At 39.1% G+C, this 19,714-nt stretch overlaps 1 protein-coding gene across 1 annotated transcript; it reads right to left on the bottom strand.

Moving 5' to 3' along the window:
• Window positions 1-2,329: 2,329 nt before the first annotated feature.
• LOC125264535 (prostaglandin reductase 1-like) lies at window positions 2,330-19,494 on the bottom strand. Its single transcript, XM_048183911.1, has 9 exons — window positions 18,930-19,494; window positions 18,651-18,772; window positions 18,534-18,579; window positions 18,321-18,380; window positions 9,040-9,207; window positions 5,347-5,620; window positions 5,101-5,206; window positions 3,369-3,487; window positions 2,330-3,254 (listed from the first exon to the last, which is right to left on the bottom strand). Exons 2-9 carry the CDS (start codon window positions 18,754-18,756, stop codon window positions 3,144-3,146), a joined length of 990 nt encoding a protein of 329 aa, XP_048039868.1. The 5' UTR covers window positions 18,757-18,772; window positions 18,930-19,494; the 3' UTR covers window positions 2,330-3,143.
• Between the last annotated feature and the right edge of the window lie 220 nt (window positions 19,495-19,714).

Raw genomic sequence — 19,714 nt, forward strand, 5'->3', positions numbered from 1 at the left:
AGTTGAAAATATTACTTTTATTGCAAAGAAACCATAAAACTTTGCTTATCGAATTGCATAAGTGTCATAAAAAAAATCTTACTCACTCAGTACATTAATGATTTATATGCTGTTCATGACTCAGCATATTTGTTTTTCTTTTTATGACAGCATTTAGAAATGCTGAATAATTCTGAGCCACAGTCATTTAAGACTTAATAGACATATTTTAATCTTGGCATACAAATCTTTCATGTTTATATTAGGGGAAAAAAACATTGTATTTCTGGTTTGTGCATATTTGTCCTAGTGGAGGAGGAAAATGTGACACTCATTTACAAAAATCAACTTCATTTGTAAACCAAAATAAAGGACACTGCAAAATCATCAATAGTTTTTTAAACCCAACAGTGACATGTTCCTTAAACTTCAGTTTTCCCTGTAAACCACCAAATCAAGAGAAACTGCATCATTATCCATATATGAATATTAAGATAAAGTTAGTATTAGACATATTTAGATTTTATAGCATTAACCAAACATTCTGATTTACCTCTTGCATCCAGGTCAACATTCGCTTTAGAGACTCCTCATTTTTATGTTCCCACCTGCCCACTAAGAAACCTTCCATTTTCAGCTGATTAAAAATCATGTGCATGTGTGGATAAGGACCTAAAAAAAGACATACACATTATCACAGCTGTAAATGAACAAGTGTCTATGTCTACCCAATTCAGCACTCTTACATAAAATGTCTTTATTGACATAAATAAATTGACCTGACTTTGCAAATTCTTGTAACCTTTATACTGTTATTAATGGGTGAGGTACTGTATGTCTCACCTGACTCTGAATACACCAAATATCGTCTACCATGGGCTTTCAATATTTATCTGCATTAAATATTAATAACGCATTTTTTTGTCCTTAACATTATGAACAATATTCCAGGAGATAAGGTATCACCCCAGGTAGGCTACCCCAGAACTGCACATTTTGGATGTAATCAGGTGTGTTAGATATAGGAAAGATGACCTCAACGTGTAGGGCCGACGGGCCTCAATTCCAGGGGGCCTTATGTAGATTTATTCTCAGTGTTAAAGGTGATAGAGAGGATCTTTTCGTTGACTGAGAAACCAAAGACTGTTACTGAGTTTTTGAAATGAGCGCATGCGTAAGAACAACCCCCCTCCTTCACAGCTCATTTCAAAGGAACGCCTCCCAAAACTCGTGCAGGAGTATTGGAACACGAGTGTTTACCACCGGCATTCGCTGTGTCGTGTTAGTGGATTCATTATGTCGGACTCACCGCAGGTAACTCATAATCTGCAGTTGTTACTCCTGTCTCCTGACAAAAACATTGCATGTGGCGCCTGTGGAGTGTGGAAAGTTACTGGAGCGCGCAGCCGCGCACGTCTCTCACAAGGAACGTCATGGCAGTGATTTACAAGCCAGAGGACCAATCGTTTACGCAATGATCGCGTAAACGATTGGCTGATGTTTTTAAGGCCCTACCTCGTGCACAGATGATGTATATTAATATTATTACTTTCAGTGCACCTAATAAATAGTCTTTTATCAGTTAGTAAAGACAGTTTCAAGTAATATTGCAAAAATGTATAAAACAAAACATCCTCTTTAGCACCATTAAATGTTCCAACTTCCAGGATTGTAGTAAATTTCATTCAATAGACATTCAAACATTATGAATATTACTGGGTGTGTGGTAAACTTCAATATTGTTAGGTTTGTAGAGAAAAACTGGTTTCATTTTCTGATTTGTTATCAGAAATATCAGAGTACATTTGTTTCTTCATGAACATCTAGCCTACAATGAACTACGATTTCATAGAGCCACAAGATGTCAGTGTTCACTAAGATATTAAAGGAGACATACATTTGTGTTGTCATTGTACATCACCGCCCAATCCTCAGTGCAGGTGATAAAAATACTTTTTAACTTTCATTTTTTAAGCTCATGTAAATCCTCTACGTTTATATCAAAATAACTTTCTTAGAGAACTTGTCTCTTTAGAAACTTCTAAAAAGTTTGTAGCATCAGTCTCTTACTCTCATATTGTTGTTGGAAACTTAAGACTCTTATAAACAGTTAAAAGGGAAGCCTAATCAGACTCAAAAGATAATGGTTAGTTGAAAATATTACTTTTATTGCAAAGAAACCATAAAACCTTGTGTGGTAGATTTTTCCCCTGTGCACCTGACTTAAGTTTGCCTGATCTTCCAGGGCGTCTCCTAATCGACACTCAATAATATATAGGTCAACCTCTTGACCTTTTTAAACCTAGTGCTCCCAAACTTGCTGTGCAGCAATAACCAGAGACTCCAGTTGTTGTCCTTCAAAGATTTTAATCACAGCCGGGAGAGTTCTCATCAGTCCCAGATAATCTCTCCCTGATCAAAGGAATACAGAAGCTTATATAGGATTTCAGGTACATCTCACAGTCAGTATAGCGTAATCTATTACTCATAATCATCATCAGTCTTAATATGATTGGCTCAGATTTAAGAAAAACTACTTAGTTCCTCTGCCCAGCTCACTGGTGGAGTAAATTTAGATTAGAACAACTGAATCACAGGATCATCAAAAAAATATCACCGGGTTAATAGTTTACTGATTACTCAATAGGTCAAAACAATTTCCATAGACTATTTTTTTAAGGATGCTGTCTGGCCAGCACAGCAGAATTTTTCCAGAGTCTTAGTGACTATTTCTCTATTTCAAAGTTAGCTTGTTAGCCTGTAGAAGAAAAGAAATGTCAGTTCATAATTAATTAGTTCAAAAATTCCATCACACCTTGCTTATCTATTGCATAAGTGTCATAAACAAATCTTACTCGGTACATTAATCATTTATTTACTGTTTATGACTCAGCATATTTAGAAATGCTGAATAATTCTGAGCCACAGTCATTTAAGACTTAATAGGCTTATATATTTTAATCTTGGCATACAAATCTTTTATATGCTTTTATTAGAAAAAAACATTTTATTTCTGCTTTGTGCATATTTTGAGGAAAATGTGACACTCATTATAAAAAATCGTACAAAAGTTTATTTGTAAACCAAAATAAAAGGACACAACATTATTAATGTTCCAAAAATAATAACGTTGTAATAGGAGTAAACCACTGAAGCACATGACTTCAGACTTTAATGATGGCCTTCCCAATGTTTTCCCCCTGGAGCATCCCCATGAATGCAGCAGGCATGTTTTCAAACCCAACAGTGACATGTTCCTTACACTTCAGTTTTCCCTGTAAATCACCAAATCAAGAGAAACGGCATCATTATTCATATATGAATATTAAGATAAAGTTGGTATTAGACATATTTAGATTTTATAGCATTAACCAAACATTCTGATTTACCTCTTGCATCCAGGTCAACATTCGCTTTAGAGACTCCTCATTTTTATGTGCCCACCTGGTCATCAAGAAACCTTCCATTTTCAGCTGATTAAAAATCATGTGCATGTGTATATAAGGACCTAAAAAAAGACATACACATTAACCACAGCTGTAAAAGAACAAGAGTCTGTCTACCCAATTCTTCATGTCCAATTTTATGCTTCACTAATGGTGACTATACATGTTTTGCATGATTCATATTGAGGTATTGACTCTATAGTGTAAAGGTCATTCAAAGCACCCTCTCCTGAACGGTGTTCGAAATCACTATTCCCTACATTATTCCACTAATATAGTCCACTTGAAGGAGTGGAGAAAAGCGAGTGAATTCAGACACTGAGTGCACTGGAAAGGCTGCTGCTTTTGCATAGTTTCTGCTCGCTGTTTAATAATCATTTGAAACTTAGCAAACTGGAAGCTCCAGTAATAATGAAAAGAATTATCTTGAACTCAAACATATACATGCTAGTGTTTACGCCTTAATTAAACAATTTAATAATCAATTAAAAAGGAATTTATACCTGTATGATATCATTTGGATTTGGATGGAAATAACAAGGATGGATGGATGATTAACCTGATAAACTAGGGCCATCTTCTGGCGACACGCGGGAATGCATTCGGCACTACCCTCACAGTGCATTATGGTTATTCTCTGGCCGTTGAGTTTACATCAGTTGTGCATTTGTTGTTGTAATGCATTATGGGACTGAATGAGTGCACTTGATAAAGTCCACTATGGGCCCTGTCCCAAATGGCACCCTAAACCCTCACGATCTTCCTCTGAGTCCGCACTTTCACAACGTAATGCCGCTTTGACTGCCGGGTAAAGTCCTCTGCGTAGCTCACAGTCTCTTAAATGACGAATGGGACACCCTACGGTCTTGTGGACTTAACGGACATGGACACGTGCACGCAGCGGCCATTGTAAGTCCACAAGACCAAAAGTGCACATGAAGTGTGCCATTTGGGACAGGGCCATGGTTTTAGACACCACTACAAATGGCTGTCCTCTCAAATAGAGCCCTATTTAAAGGTATAGTTCACCCAAAAATGAAAATCTGCTGTTAATTTACTCACCTTCAGGCCATCCAAGATGAAGGTGACCTTTTTGCTTAAAGAACAGCAAAGAAGATTTTTAGCTGAAACTGTGGTCCTCAGTGATTCATATAAATGGAAGTCAATGGGTGCCGTCACTTTGAGATTCATTGATGATACAATAAACTGAATAGTCTAGTGTTAAAATGCAAATCAGCCATTGTGATGACCAGAACTTTTAAACAGCTTTCGACGTTTGTACTGCTGGTGAACACGCGCCCTCCCTCTCTGTAGTACACAAACAGTGTAAGCTCACGTGTGAGGTCGCTCCCATGCATACGTCATTATGCGACAGGAAGCTCGTGGTCATGAAATTAGCTCCTTAAGACCTCAATGTATCGTCAGGAGCCGTGGGTATTAATTTTGTTTTGTCTGCATATGTTTTTTTTCTCAAAGTGACGGCACCCATTGATTTCCATTATATGAATCACTGAGAACCATGTTTTCAGCTAAAATTGTCTTTACTGTTCTACTGAAGCAAAAAAGTCACCTACATCTTGGATGGCCTGAGGGCAAGTAAATTAACAGCAAATTTTAATTTTTGTTGGACACAGCCCAGGTTAACAGTACCATGAACACATAAAGAGACACAAACCTGTTTGTGGGGTGGTGTCATTGTACAGTGATATTCCTCCACAAACAGCAATGCGCCCAAAAGCCTTCATCTGTGGAATAGCAACACTCGAAAAAGAGCCACCCACCTAGAAAACAAACCAAAACAATGAATAATCAAGATTACAAAGTTGTCTTTTTAAAATGAAAAAGGTCCACAAAAAGGTACTGTTATTTGAGTGTTAGTATCAGAAAATGCATTAACCTACTAGTATCAATCAGTTCTTACATTCTCAAAGTAGCAGTCGTATCCTTCAGGTGAAGCTTTCTTCAGCGCTTCCTCCAGTGAGGGGACAGTCTTATAGTTAAAGGCCTGGTCGAAGCCCAGCTCCTTCAGGTACGCCACCTTGTTATCACTTCCTGCGGAACCCACAACCTTGCAGCCTTTAAGTTTGGCAATTTGACCGGCTACAGAGCCCACCGCCCCTGCGGCTGCATTCACCAGTAAGGTTTCTCCTGATTTGATGGCACAGACCTCCTCCAAACCGTAGAGTGCAGTCAGCCTGTGGTGCACAGTTATTTATCATCATTCATGTATCCTTTAATACAATTTGATTTCTATGTGGTGCCACAAATAAAAGATCAAGTACAATTTGTAAATAAGTTGAAACAGGATTGCATCAGAATTAAGGTCCGTTCAGACCAGCAATGATAACTATAAAGATAACTATATAAGAAACCACAAAAGCACACAATAACTTTCTGGTTTTTGTAAGCGTGCGCTGCAGTAAAGTCTGCCGCTTCAAATGCTTGAGCATTTTGACATTGGATTGGTTCTGATTTAGCCTGGATGCCAGCCGAACTTAGCCCCGCCCACAACATTTTGAGGTCGGGGAGTTCGGTCTGGACTCGATCCGTAGAGGAGTAATTATGCCCGAACAGAAACTGTTCGGACCAATCACATTGTCAGGGCGATGATTGACAGATTATCACCAGAAACGTAATCAGCTACGTCATCAAAGAGCGCGTGGGGAGTTTGATTGACAAGCGATCTAACCAATCAGAATGCCGCATCCGCCATTTTGTCCGACAAAGCAGTCAGGAGTTAGAAGATTAACCTCGGTGGAGTTAAACTTGAAAAATTGTGCATATTGACGTCTTTCCGCGTTTGAAACAACATTCATTCTCATGTTCATTCATGTTTATTTGATGCTATAAATGGACTAGTAGGAAGAGATGATCGGTTCACGAGCCTCTTGAGCTGAGGCGCTACAGCAATCTGTCACGGTCATGGTCACAACCCATTAAAGAGCCACAAAACGGTTTTTATTATTTGAATTTTTTAATAACTACACAGTTTGAAAGCTGGGACTTTGTTTAATATCATAAGTAACCTGCTCTGTCTTGTCTGTCGATGTGTTGTCAGTTTCCTCTTTGCTCCGCGATGTATTTTCCACTCTGTGTGGCGTGACAGCGCCACGGCTTGTCGGACAAAGCAACAGTAACTAAGGGGGGCGGGTCTTTGCGAAAGGTCAATTAGTTTACAACAATGATGGCTGTTGAAGAACTGAGATGTGTAGATTCCGCCATCGCGTCCGTTATAGAAGATATCGACAGCGCATTAATTTTAAAAAAGGAACAGAGGACCGCGATCAAGGCATTTGTCGATGGGAAAGATGTCTTTGCCGTCCTTCCTACGGGATTCGGCAAAAGTTTGATTTATCAGCTGGCCCCGATGGTCGCTAAGAAGAGTTCTGTTGACAACTATGCGTCGCTCAACATACGTCACTTACTCTGTAGCTCTGATTGGTTGTAGGTCTATGCAATTGAGGTCTTTCCTGGATCGGTTGAAATACGCCCCCATAATCAAAGCCCAATGGAGCAGTATCAGACTCATATTCGAACTAGAATTGAGTATGACCACGTCAGGCTAGTTCTGATTGGCTGTCAATGTTTCTATCCTTCATCAACTAAAAAAATTGCAAAAAAATCTGAAAGTGATTCCTAAAAATATCGTTCCTCTATGTCGCTATCATTATTGTTGTGGTGTGGACTTCCCTATTCTTATAGAATCAGAACGATTATTAAAACTTTTTATTACGTGGCTCTGTGGTACACTTGATTCTGATTGGTCATTCGCACCATCCAGCGGTATGTTATCCCCTGCACTGAAATGGATTGGGGGAGAAATTCAAACATGCGTGTCATGTGTCTGTCTGTCTATGGGAGGAAGCCATGCCCTATTTTGGAGCTCCCAGCCCATTTTAGAGTTCCCAACCCCTATTTGGAGATTTCCAGGCTGCAGCTATACCCTTCTCTCCGTTAAATGTCTATCTAGTTTAAACTTGCTGCTTGCTAGCAACTGCTTTCTCTGTGGAAGCTTTGTGTTTAAAGACCAAAAACACTTCTGAGAACATGTTTAAAAGTGATCCAAAACAAATCACACTAAGCAAATTATGTTGGCAACAAATGTTTGTTGCGTAAAGCCAGAAGAGAATTACAAAACACATTTACTTTTCCCAGAACACTAATGTCTACTTACAACATCTGTGATGCTCTTTGATGTGATCAAATGAAACATCAGATAATGACTAGTATATCACAGTGGATTAAGCCTTTGACCTATGTGATGGAATGTTTTAATTAATCACAACTAACATTTCTTTTTCCTTGCAGGAATAACATTTATATGCTCTTGAAACCTACATGTCCTCAAACCTTTGGCCTAAGTCAGTGTGTGTCTGAATCATGTCCAAATATAAGAAAAGGAAATGAAACTTGAGGACAGCTAGACAACCATCTAAATATAATAGCCCCCATGATAGTGAGTAACAAGCAAACTAATAAACACATGATTTGGGAAGATTACTTTACCTAGTAACAGACAGGTTTGACATATGAAGAACCAATCATATCCTCCTGAGACCCAGAAAAAAACGTTTTTTGAATTTAGTTTTTTTTTTCTTCAAGCCAATGTATTGTTTAGAGCATAAGAAATAAAATTTAAAAAAACAATTTTGAAAAATTATATTTTATATATTTTCATATGTTATGATATGTCCTCTGTAGTGGACACCAGGACTAAGTTGTTTAAAAAAAATAACATGGCATGAAATTACACGTATAGGCAAAAACAATGGGAATTTTTCTTTTAATCACCAATTAATTTTTAGGCTTCAGGATTGCTTTTAACCAAACTTTGTATAAAGATGATTCTCAACTATGTTATGAAAGATATAATGGAATTAATTGATATACCATTTAATTTTATGCAATATGTGGGTAAAATAGTCATACGTGGACTTTCCCATTCAATACAATGTATCTATACACTGTATCTAATTTGCATATTAACGTGTTCTTGGACCAACATGTAATGAAAAAAGAAGTGTAATAATGGGAGTAATAATTGGCAACATTTTCATACTAATATCTAATAATTAATAGGAATATTTATATATAATTTCTTTCACTTGTTGTATGTCCTAAAATGCTTGATAAACATGATTTAAATCCTGGTGTCCTCTACAGAGGTCATGTATAAAATCAATGTCCTGTTTCGTGACAGAAAGTCATATTTTGATTTGAAACCCCATAACATTTTCCTGAGATGTTGATTTATAACAAACTATTTGAAAATTAATCAGATTTAAATGATAATTACAAAATATTATCATATTTCCATAAGAATGCTCATTTTTAGTCATATTTAAATACCAAGAAGTTGTGGTTTTCATGGCGAAACCAATAAAAATTTGGTATCTCTGCAAAGCCCTGAATGTGCCCTTTACAGGACATCCAGACTTAAAACTGTGACATGTCGTCGATTAGGAGACATGCTAGAGTATAAATTAAGCGTCGATTAGGAGACGACCCAGGTGAACTCAAGTCAGGTGCATAGGGGAAAATCTACTACACCTACCTTTCCAAGACCATTTGGAAAAGAAACAATTGTGAGTTTGAAAGAAGCAGTGGGTTTTACCCTGGCATGCCCATGGCTCCGACAGCATGGGAGAGGGGGACATCTTGAGGCCAGTCATCTGAGATTTTGGTGAGATCACTCCCATCTGACACAGTATGCGTTCTCCAACCACATTGAGCAACCACATGGCAGCCCACAGGAAATGAAGGATTATTACTTTTAATCACCCTATAGTCAAAACAGAAGAAAGAAGAGACATTGATTGGCAAATTAAATGATCAGGTTAAGAAAGTGAAGATTTTTTTCTTTTGAAAGTGGTTTATAAACCACCAACTCGTTATTGGTATGAAACAAAAGTTTTGATAATCTTTTCTTCCCTATTGTGACATATAACAAAGTGAAACAACTTGTTGAACAAGAAAAAAAAAAAAAATAGGGTGGGACTTGATTTTATCCATCAGGAATTTAATGGATCTTTGTGGTTTGCTATTGCTGCAATCTCATGTGAGTGACAGGTTATCCTAATGTCCTTGCAAGACAGAGGGGAAGTTACTTTTATTAAAGATTACAAGGACATGTGAATTTAAAAAATAATGATGTGCACAGATAAAACATTTAAAATAAACATTGCAATATTCTATAAAAAATAAGAATTGTCCATTTTGATTCTGTGACTTTAAAAAGGAGAGGCATTGTCCCATTCAAAAGTAATGTAGTATAAACAAACTGGTGCTGTGGTCCGAGCCCCGGCGCCAGGGGCGGATATAGAAAATGATATATAGCGTGGCAAAGGGGTGGCATGAGGTCTATGAGGGGTGGCAACACCAAAGCAAGCGCCCATGCATAGTTTTTGGAGATTTATGGCCTTGATTTTGACTGGTGTGTCATAAGTTTTGTTACCTAACGTTGTCATTGTTAAACGTTTTGAGAAATGTGTCTTTGTTTTGAGAACTGATGGTTTGGGCAACTGGGCCAACTGAATCACTTATAATGTGTTAGCAATCAAGAAAAAATAAAATACATTTAGATTCTTACCTAACTCTGCGATTAGTTTCTGTGATTGGGATCTTTTTTATGATTTCATGTTATTGTTTCGTCGGATTTATGAATTGATGAATTTTTGAAAAAATGTATGAATCTCAGACATATTCGGATTCGACTGGGCACGCTGCGTGCGCGTGCAACCATCAAACACAGTTTATTGAAAGACATTTTCTTGCCATTATTTTGCATTATGCTGTCTTTTTTATGTAATCACACTGAAGTGCTGCTGATTAAAAGCAGTACTTGAAACACTGCTAACATTTAGATTTTATTCTGTGATAATTCTAAGGGTGGCAGATGGGGTGGCAAAGCTTTTTCTTAGGGTGGCAGTTGCCACCCCGTGCCACTCTGGTAGATCCGCCCCTGCTGGGAGCAATTATTCCTGGTGCTCCCGCAGTGCTGGTCTGGTTTCACACTCAAATTGATTCTGTCGAACCCTGGTGTGTTTGCGTTCATCTTACATCATCATAGACATGCACGGCGCATGATAGAAAACAGAATGCGGGTCAATAAAATGTGTTTATTAATTTGGTGATATTATATGCAGCGGAGTAAATGAAACGTACTCAGTTACTAACGCAACCTCAGTTCTTTTAGATGCGGAACGAGTACTGCGTTGAATGTCTTATTATACATAAGACGAGGTGCATATGGAGAAAACTCCTTTTTTTCTCTGATTTCTGAAGCCTTTTTCAATCACGCAGTGAAACTGCACGGCCATCGGTTCGTGAACTTAAAGTAAAGCATGAGCCAATGGTGAGTGAGCCCGCCAAAAGAGGTGGAGTATCGGGCTATATAAGTGGCCGTCTCACCATGGCAAATCGATTTAATTCGGCTGAAGCAACGGCATGAGGCGTCCCGCGAGTAGCGCTGCAAAGTACTCAGTACTCACTCCGTATCTAAGGGAACCAAGGTTACATCAGTAACCGAGTACGTTCCCTTTCGATACTACACCCGTACTGCGTCGAATGTCTTATTATGCATAAAACGAGATGCATATGGGGACAGTTCAATCACACCATGCTACACAGGGGGACGACAGAGCATCGGAACAAAGCACTTAAAAGGGCTCGCGCCAGATGCCTAAAGGAGAGGACGGACCGGACAACGGGAACTGAAATACTGTAGTCATCCTCCCAATCCCATATAGCCAAGGTGCCAGTAGGGCCTAGGATGCATATAGTGGGCATAAAATGTAGTTATACCCGGACATAGTTGGTGACATAACAGGAAAAAAACATAAGCTAGTCACAGCGGTGAGGAAGAAAGGACCCATGTCTGAAGTGCAGGAAAGTCCAGGTTATAAAACCTGACAAATGTGGACGGCGAGGCCCAGCCAGCCGCCGCACAGATATCGGCAATGGAAACGCCACAGGACCATGCCCACGAGGAGGCCATGCCTCTCATGGAATGCGCTCTTATACCTAAAGAGCATTGAAGGCCTTAAGAGGAGTAAGCGAGCGCTTTGGCATCGACAATCCATCTGGAAAGTCTGGGATTTGTGACCGGAAGACCTTTCGTGTGGCCACTGAAGCAGACGAAAAGCTGTTCTGCCTGACGAAAAGAGGCGGAACGGTCAATATAGGCCCTCAGGGCCCTGACAGGACAGAGTAGGTTCAATTCCTGATCATCCTGAGGAGGAGGAAGAGCAGAGAGAATAACCAACTGCACCTTAAAGGGGGTGGAAAGGACCTTCGGGACGCATCCATGTCTTGGTTTCAGGACGACCTTGGAGTCGTTAGGCCTGAATTCAAGGCAGGAGGGGCTCACAGAGAGTGCCTGTAAATCTCCCACATGCTTAACCGATGCTAAAGCATGCAGTAAAGCGGTTTTCAGCAACAGGGGACGTAAGTCGGCAGTCTGGATTGGCTCAAAGGGAGGGCCTTTAAGATCTCTAAGAACCACGGATAGGTCCCAGGTAGGAACCGTGAGGGGACGGGGAGGGTTCAACCTCCTGGATCCCTTAAGGAAACGAACAACCAAGTTGTTTCTTCCTATCGACTGCCCTGCTATAGGAGCATGAGAGGCTGCTATAGCTGCGACATAGACCTTAAGTCTTCCATCCAATGGCGGCGGGCAGGCACAGGTGTGCGCCCACAGCTTCGTTCAAAGGAGGCAGCTTCTCATAACCGTTCTGCTCAGTGCCGTCAATGGAAGTGAGAGTGTGAGAGGCAGGAGGATGTAGGCGGGCTGAGTATGGGGTGCGCCACGACTTTGTGAGCTCATCATGGACCTCAGGTAAGAAGGGTGCTGTGTGTCGGTTCGTGCGGCGCAGACCACTCCAGACCCGAGCTGCTTGACAGCCTTTGACAGCACTCGGGTGAGTTCAGAGTCAATGGACGTCCTGGCATCGGTTGGCTCCAAAGACGGCAAGGGGGTGGGGTCACAAAGAGAGCATCCTCGATATCCGAGGGTGCTATGGACATGCTGTCATCCAGTGGCTCTTCATCAGATCCCCCGAACAAGACCAGGTCGCTCGCAATGGCAGAGGGCCGCTGGTCAGGGTGGGAGAAACACATCGCACACACTCACTATGCAGGTCATCCATGTGCAGAGGGGCTCTGGACATGCCACGGTCGTGGCGTGACATTTGCAACAACGTCGCAGAAATTTGCTCTTTAGAATAGCTATATTTATAATATTTATTTTATTTATAATGCAACTGCGTTGCAGAAGGATACACCGAAGCACACTCGCTCGATGCAGCAGGCGGCTTGGGAGCGAAGTGCTGACCAGGCTGCTTGGGAGCGGCGTGGGAACAGAGCTGCTTTAGAGCGGTGAGCTGATCTGGCTGCTGTGAAGAGGCAGGTTGATCAGCGCTGCACGAGAGCGGCGATCTGAGCGGCGAGGCAGAGTGGCAAGAGAGCTGCAGGCTGCTCGTGGGCGGCGGCTGCTAGAGAACAACGAGCAGATAGAGAGCTGCGAGCAGAGGAGAAGAGATGATATCTGCGTCACTGAAGGAAAATGAATGGATTTGCCATGGTGAGACGGGCACTTATATAACCTGATATCCAGCCCCTTTTGGCAGGCTCAAGCGGGCTCGTTCACCATTGGCCGTCATTGGTTCGTTCGTTTACTTTAACTTCATGAACCAATGGCCATGCCGTTTCACTGCGTGATTGAAAAAGGCTTCAGAAATCAGAGAAAAAAGGAGTTTTCCCCATATGCGTCTCGTCTTATGTATAATAAAGGATTAGTCCACCTTTAAATAAACTTTTCCTGATAATTTACTCACCCCCATGTCATCCAAGATGTCCATGTCTTTCTTTCTTCAGTCGAAAAGAAATTAAAGTTTTTGATGAAAACATTCCAGGATTTTTTTCCATATAGTAGACTTCAATGGGCACCAAACAGTTGAGGGTCAAAATTAGTTTCACTGCAGCTTCAAATTGTTCTACACGATCCCAGATGAGAAATAAGGTGTCACAGTTCATGGGTTCACTTATTCGCCCTCGTGTGGTTGTGGTGTGTGTTGCCTGTGAGTGAGTGATTGTGTGGGCGTCACCCACCTGTCTGATTGTGATGTGCTGCCAGCCGTGTCTTGTTCAGTGTTTGCTATTTAATGTGCGTGTCTACATGGTGTCTTTGTCAGTTCGTTGCAGGCTGTCCCGGTGTCGTGTGTTCCGTGTTTCACTTCCTGTTTCCTGGATTTCTGGACTATCGTCTTGTGCCCGCGTCTGGGTGGATTATATGAACTGTCGTCTTGTGCCCGCGTCTGGGTTGGATTATCCTTGGTTTCTGATACCCGCTGCAGCCCTGTGCCACCCTGTTCATCTGCCTCCGCACGCCATTGCTTCAGCACGCCTCAGTCACTGCAACGACTGCCCATTTGGAGTGAAGTTATTGTACAGCGTATTCTGTCAATAAATATTGTTTTACTTGCACTTGGATCCTCTCTCTGTGTTCATTTCCTGACATAAGGGTCTTATCTAGTGAAACCATTGCTCATTTTCTGAAAAAATTGAAAATTATATAGTTTTAACCATAAATGCTCATCTTGAACAAGCTCTCTTCTTCTCTATTAGAATTCCAGCAGTATAGACACTGCTAAGCATATTACTGCCCTCCACAGGTCAAAGTTTGAACTAATTGTTATATACTATTGAACTAGCATATTGCATATAAAAATTAGTTCAAAACTTTGACCTGAATAGGGCAGTAATACACTTAGCAGTATCTACACTGCTGGAATTCTAATTCAGAAGAAAAAGAGAGCTAGTTCAAGATGAGCATTTATGGTTAAAATGTCTAAAATTTTAATTTTTTTTAGAAAATGAGTAATTATTTCTCTTGATAAGACCATTATTTCTCGTCTGGGATTGTGTAGAACAATTTGAAGCTGCAGTGAAACTAATTTTGACCTTCAACTGTTTGGTGCCCATTGAAGTCTACTATATGGAAAAAAATCCTGTAATGTTTTCATCAAAAACCTTAATTTCTTTTCGACTGAAGAAAGAAAGACATGGACATCTTGGATGACATGGGGGTGAGTAAATTATCAGGAAAAGTTTATTTAAAAGTGGACTAAACCTTAAGTAGGGCTGGGCAAAAAAATATTTTTTTGATTAATCGTTTTTAAAAATGTGGTTGATACAATATGGATTTTCAAAAGCCACGTTTCGATTTTTTGGGTTACGGTTATGGTAAGCAGTAGAGAAAACGCATGCGTGTCATTATTGTATGTATCAGTGCGTTAGTTTTAAAGTGACAGCCACATAAAATTTCAGAAGCTGTCTGTGTTTTAATGTTAATCAAACTAAAGAGAAAATCCCTCCGATCTTCACTGAATAATGTTTTTGTAACTTTAATGAGGATTAACCTTTATTTATTTTGTACAGTGAAGATTGTATACAGTTTTTATTTGTGCTATTGCTTGTAGTTGAATTATTTGTTTATTTGATTAATGAAATTTATATATTAGTAGTTTTAGCTGTGGTCTCAAATGGAATCGAGAAATGTTCAATTTTACTGGTATCTAAAATATTGGGTGTCATAACCTTATTTATTACAATATAGGTAGGCATGGGTCAAAAACAACAAAAACAATAACTATTTTATTCATTTATTATTTTTTGTGGTGGGGCCAGTGAAAATTTATTGAATTCATTGAATAAAAAATCCCTGAGAATCAAATCTGAGAAACGAATCTGAAAATCGAATTTTAAGTAAATACATTACAATCGACGAAAACGCATGCACAGGTTACTTTACTTCCTGAACGAGAGTCCGAGTCCGTATAGGGGGCTTTCATACTGGGCTCGTTTGCCGCGGTTCGAGCCCAGGCGCGATTGTTCTCGGTACCTCCTGGTCTGGTTTCACACTCAAACTGATTCTTTCGAATCCTGGTGTGTCTGCGTTCATCTTACATCATCACGTGCAAGGCGCATGACGGAAAACAGAATGCGGGTCAATAAATTGTGGGGTTTTTTTTTATTAATGTGTTGCTATTATGTGCAGCAGAGTAAACGACACTTGTGTTTACTGTATGTGCACCGCATGATGGTTTTCCGCTGTTTGAAAGCAGCCTATTTAGATGAGACAGCTGATTGCCATTCATTTGCCACTCTGATTGCACTCGCAAAGCGCGAATACACTGCAGGCTCACTCCTGCTCGAATCCAAGATAAATCATCAACACTGTCATCCCTTACATGTTTTATTTAAGTAAATATATTACAATCTGCGAAAACGCATGCGCAGGTTACTTTACTTCCTGAACAAGTGCGCACCCAAGTCCGTGTTGCTTTCATATTCAAGCGAACCGCGGTACAGTTCGAGTGCAACCGAACTCAGACCACCTCCTTCAGGTAGTCTCGGGTTCGGTACCCCGGTTTACTATAAATTACTACAGTATTTTTCACCTAATTATCATTAGTCAAATTGTTTCTTAAGGCTTGATATTTCGCCTTCTTCTGCTAAAAGTCTAATAATTGATGCTCTTCAATATGAGTAGGCTAACGCAGAAGAACACAACCAATGTCACGCGATTAACAGCCTATTTTATTTAAATTTCTTGCATGACAAATTTCACGTGCATAGTGTAAACCTTCATCATAAAAGCTATTAAAGTGCCATAACTGCACTATAGTCAACAGACGAGCAGAGAGAGCCGAATACATAGGCTAGACAGATTTAAATTTGGTGATTTGTAATTTTTTATAGTAGATTTATAGTTTTAAAAACAATGCAGTCAGCTGACACTAATGGTCCATCAGGCTGGTGAAAGTGATCGGATTCACAAGAGAAGATGCAGGAGACTGGAAGAGACTATGATCGGCATGTGCAGAAGTAAACCGACAGCTGCAGCATGGACTTGATATGTACAGGATGTCTGATGTTTGTTTTGAGATGATGATGATGTTGATGTTACGGGTCTGCCAAACCTGGGAACCTTTATGGTGTTATTACATTTTTTATTTTGGTGCCTCTGATTCCAGACGCAACGAACATTCACAATACAAATACTAATTTTAAATGCTTCTGTGAACTTTAATACCTCAGATTTGATCTGCCTGCACAACACTTATCTCTCATGTTTCCCAAAGACAGCATACAGAACATTCAATGAAACGGTGCCATATCTAGTATATGCAAACCTGGGCAGACAAAAATGATTTGCACAGAATTGTGTCTCCTTTGTTTGAACATAGAGATTATTGACTGTTTTGAGATTTTGCTTTTTTGAGAAAAATTTCTCAAAACATTTCTTGTAGTGTAGAAATGTGCTGATGTATTGCACCAAGAATAGCCTACTATATTTTATAATATAATTTTGTGCTGATGCTTTATCCAGTCTGGCATGAACAATAAAGCATGTATAATAATACATTATTCAAAATGTTTTTTATTGTCTTTTTGTAAATCAACATTTCAACAGCCAAATGAAGTATGCAATCCAAATGTCGTACACACAGGGTGATTTGTAGATTTATTTTATTTTATGAATTCACAGGTATATGCACTTATAGCGTTAACAAGATAATTAATAATATCCACAATCCGTAAACCAGATATTTAACTTATCCATGAATGAGGATGAATGCAGTGATGTTATAAAATCATGGCAGAATTAAAAAAAATAATAATAATTATAATATATATATATATATATATATATATATATATATATATATATATATATATATATATATATATAGCTATAAAAATTAAATAAAAAATAAATATAAAAATAGCTATTAAATAAATAAATAAATATTATATATATATATATATATATATATATATATATATATATATATATATATATATATATATATATATACACACACACACACACACACACATTTATATACATACACACACATATATATACACACACACACACACAAGACCTCAAACATGTCATTTGACCCAGACAACACAGAGGTAAATCGAGGACAATAATTTACAAATTATTTTAGCTCTAAAAAGATATAATATACCAGAATGTACTATAATAAAATACACCATTAAATTCTACATACATTTATGATGACGACTTGTTTATTGGAACAATGTTTATTGTATTATACATTGGCTTGTGTACTTAATGCAATAAAGAAAAAAAAATTCATGAAAAGGGGGTAGTAATCCTACATAATTCAAAATTCTTCACAACACTAAACCATCCTTAATCAGGAACTTATGATATACGGTTAACGTTACATCATCATCATCATCACAGCAGACCTTACCTTTGCTGTTACTACTGTGTTGTCGCAGTCCTTTGTTCGGAATATAAATGAATCCTGCACCCAGACATTAGTGAAATGTCTGTGGGCTTCGAGGGATTTATAGTTTTTAAATTGTTCACTAGTATATGCACTTATACCATAAACAATATAGTTTACAATATCAAAGTATGATGATTTAGCAATCTGGCATCTTTGGTGAGTTCATCGCGATATGACTTTTTTTTTTTTTTTTTTTTAGAGTTTTTTAGAGTTTTTTACTTGTTATCTCTAATCTTGTAATCTCTGTCATTCTCACAGTCAGCAGGCATACCACAAGTATGGTGCCGTGGTGACGTCACACACAACAAAACCACGTGTCTGACAAAGAGCGGTTAAACAAACCCGCCAAAATGGCTAGTGGGAGTGGCTGTTTTACCCGCCACCACAGCTGAAATTTGGCGGGTTGGCGGGAGTTCATGTCAAGCCGATGACAGTGATAGATAGCAAATGCATTTCTTTTCGAATGATAACCATACGGTTGGGAAGTTCCCATTTCACACTGACTGAATAAACTGAATAATCATAGTTTGTTTTGTTATGATGAAAGATATCTACTTTATCTTACTTGGCAACTTGAGTTCCGATCATCACGTCTCCTTCTTGCATTGAAACACGACTGTATGGTCTAAAGGAAATTAAAAAGATAAAATTGTATATTTAGAGGAAATGAAAATGAATGCCTCAAACACTTTACACAAATCAAACGAGGATCAGTATGACTTTACTTAATGTCATCAGGCCCTTAAATGCAGATATTAGTGCACTTTTTCTCACTCACCGCATGTAAGGGTCCACACTAAGGAACAGTGCCTCCAAAAGAACCTCTGAAAAACAAGAATGGTATTCAGAAGAACAAATATGGAAAAATATAATATTAATTTTAAAGAGCACAAACCTCCATCTTTGGGCTCAGAGAGCTGCTCTAGTTTAAGCTCAAAGTCAGAGTCTTTGGGAAAGCCCTCAAAGTGCTTCTTCAGGACCCAGGTTTTAGCTTGAGCCATTGTTCTTTGTTGCAGACTATATAAGTAAAAGTGAAAGTGAAAGTATTAGGCTAAGTTAACACGTGCAACATGTAAAAAGAAAGTTGTGCAACATTAATTTTCAAAACAACAGATTGTGTTCCACGAAACGCAGTTGATTTGCTCACACATCAGCAATAAAGAAATACACTTACCCTTAATCCTATGTACACGAAGCTTTCTGTACTTCTGTTGTTGCGCACACAGTGGAGAACTTATTTAAGGCCACCCACAGCCCCCACACTGACATTTTATATTTATCTGATTGGCCGACTAGATTTGTCAATCATTTCATCAATGAAGAGGCTTCTGATTTTTTTTTTTTCTTCAGTTAGTCCAAGCTTGCATGTGTTGCATCTCAATGCAGCTCCCTAGTTTAGTAGTCAGGGCACTGATGATCAGGGAGTCGACATAGGAAGCTAGGGAGCTGTTTGAGACGCAGGGAAAGTCTATATATTTTTTATAAAGTTTTACGCTGCATTATAATTTTATTTCAGCTTCTATAGCTTTTGAATAATATAATTCAAGAAACCACCCCTAGCTGATGAAAGACCGAGAACAATGCATAAGTCTTTTATTGCGATATTTACTGATGGATCAAAAGAACGGGGCCGTTCAAACAGAACGCGTTTTTCTATTCCAATGCGCTACTTTCCCATTGTTTTTCTATGTAAACACGCGCTTGGCCGTTAACGCCGGCGAGAGCGTCAAAGTGACAGGAAGTTATTCATTTTCAATGAGAGCCGGCGGCGAGAGCGTCTAGGAGAGTTGAAGTCAGGTCAACTTTATGGTACTGAGCTATGACGCGGTTCGGTGGCAACCAATCGGAATGTAGACGTCCTCGCGTGAGAGGATTCTGATTGGTTGCCACATCTTGCCATTTACTTTGACCCTCCCGCCGGCGGCGGTTACAGTACAGAGACAGAGCGCATTTAGTATA

This window comes from Megalobrama amblycephala, linkage group LG3, assembly GCF_018812025.1.
Source record: "Megalobrama amblycephala isolate DHTTF-2021 linkage group LG3, ASM1881202v1, whole genome shotgun sequence".
Lineage (NCBI taxonomy): Eukaryota > Metazoa > Chordata > Actinopteri > Cypriniformes > Xenocyprididae > Megalobrama > Megalobrama amblycephala.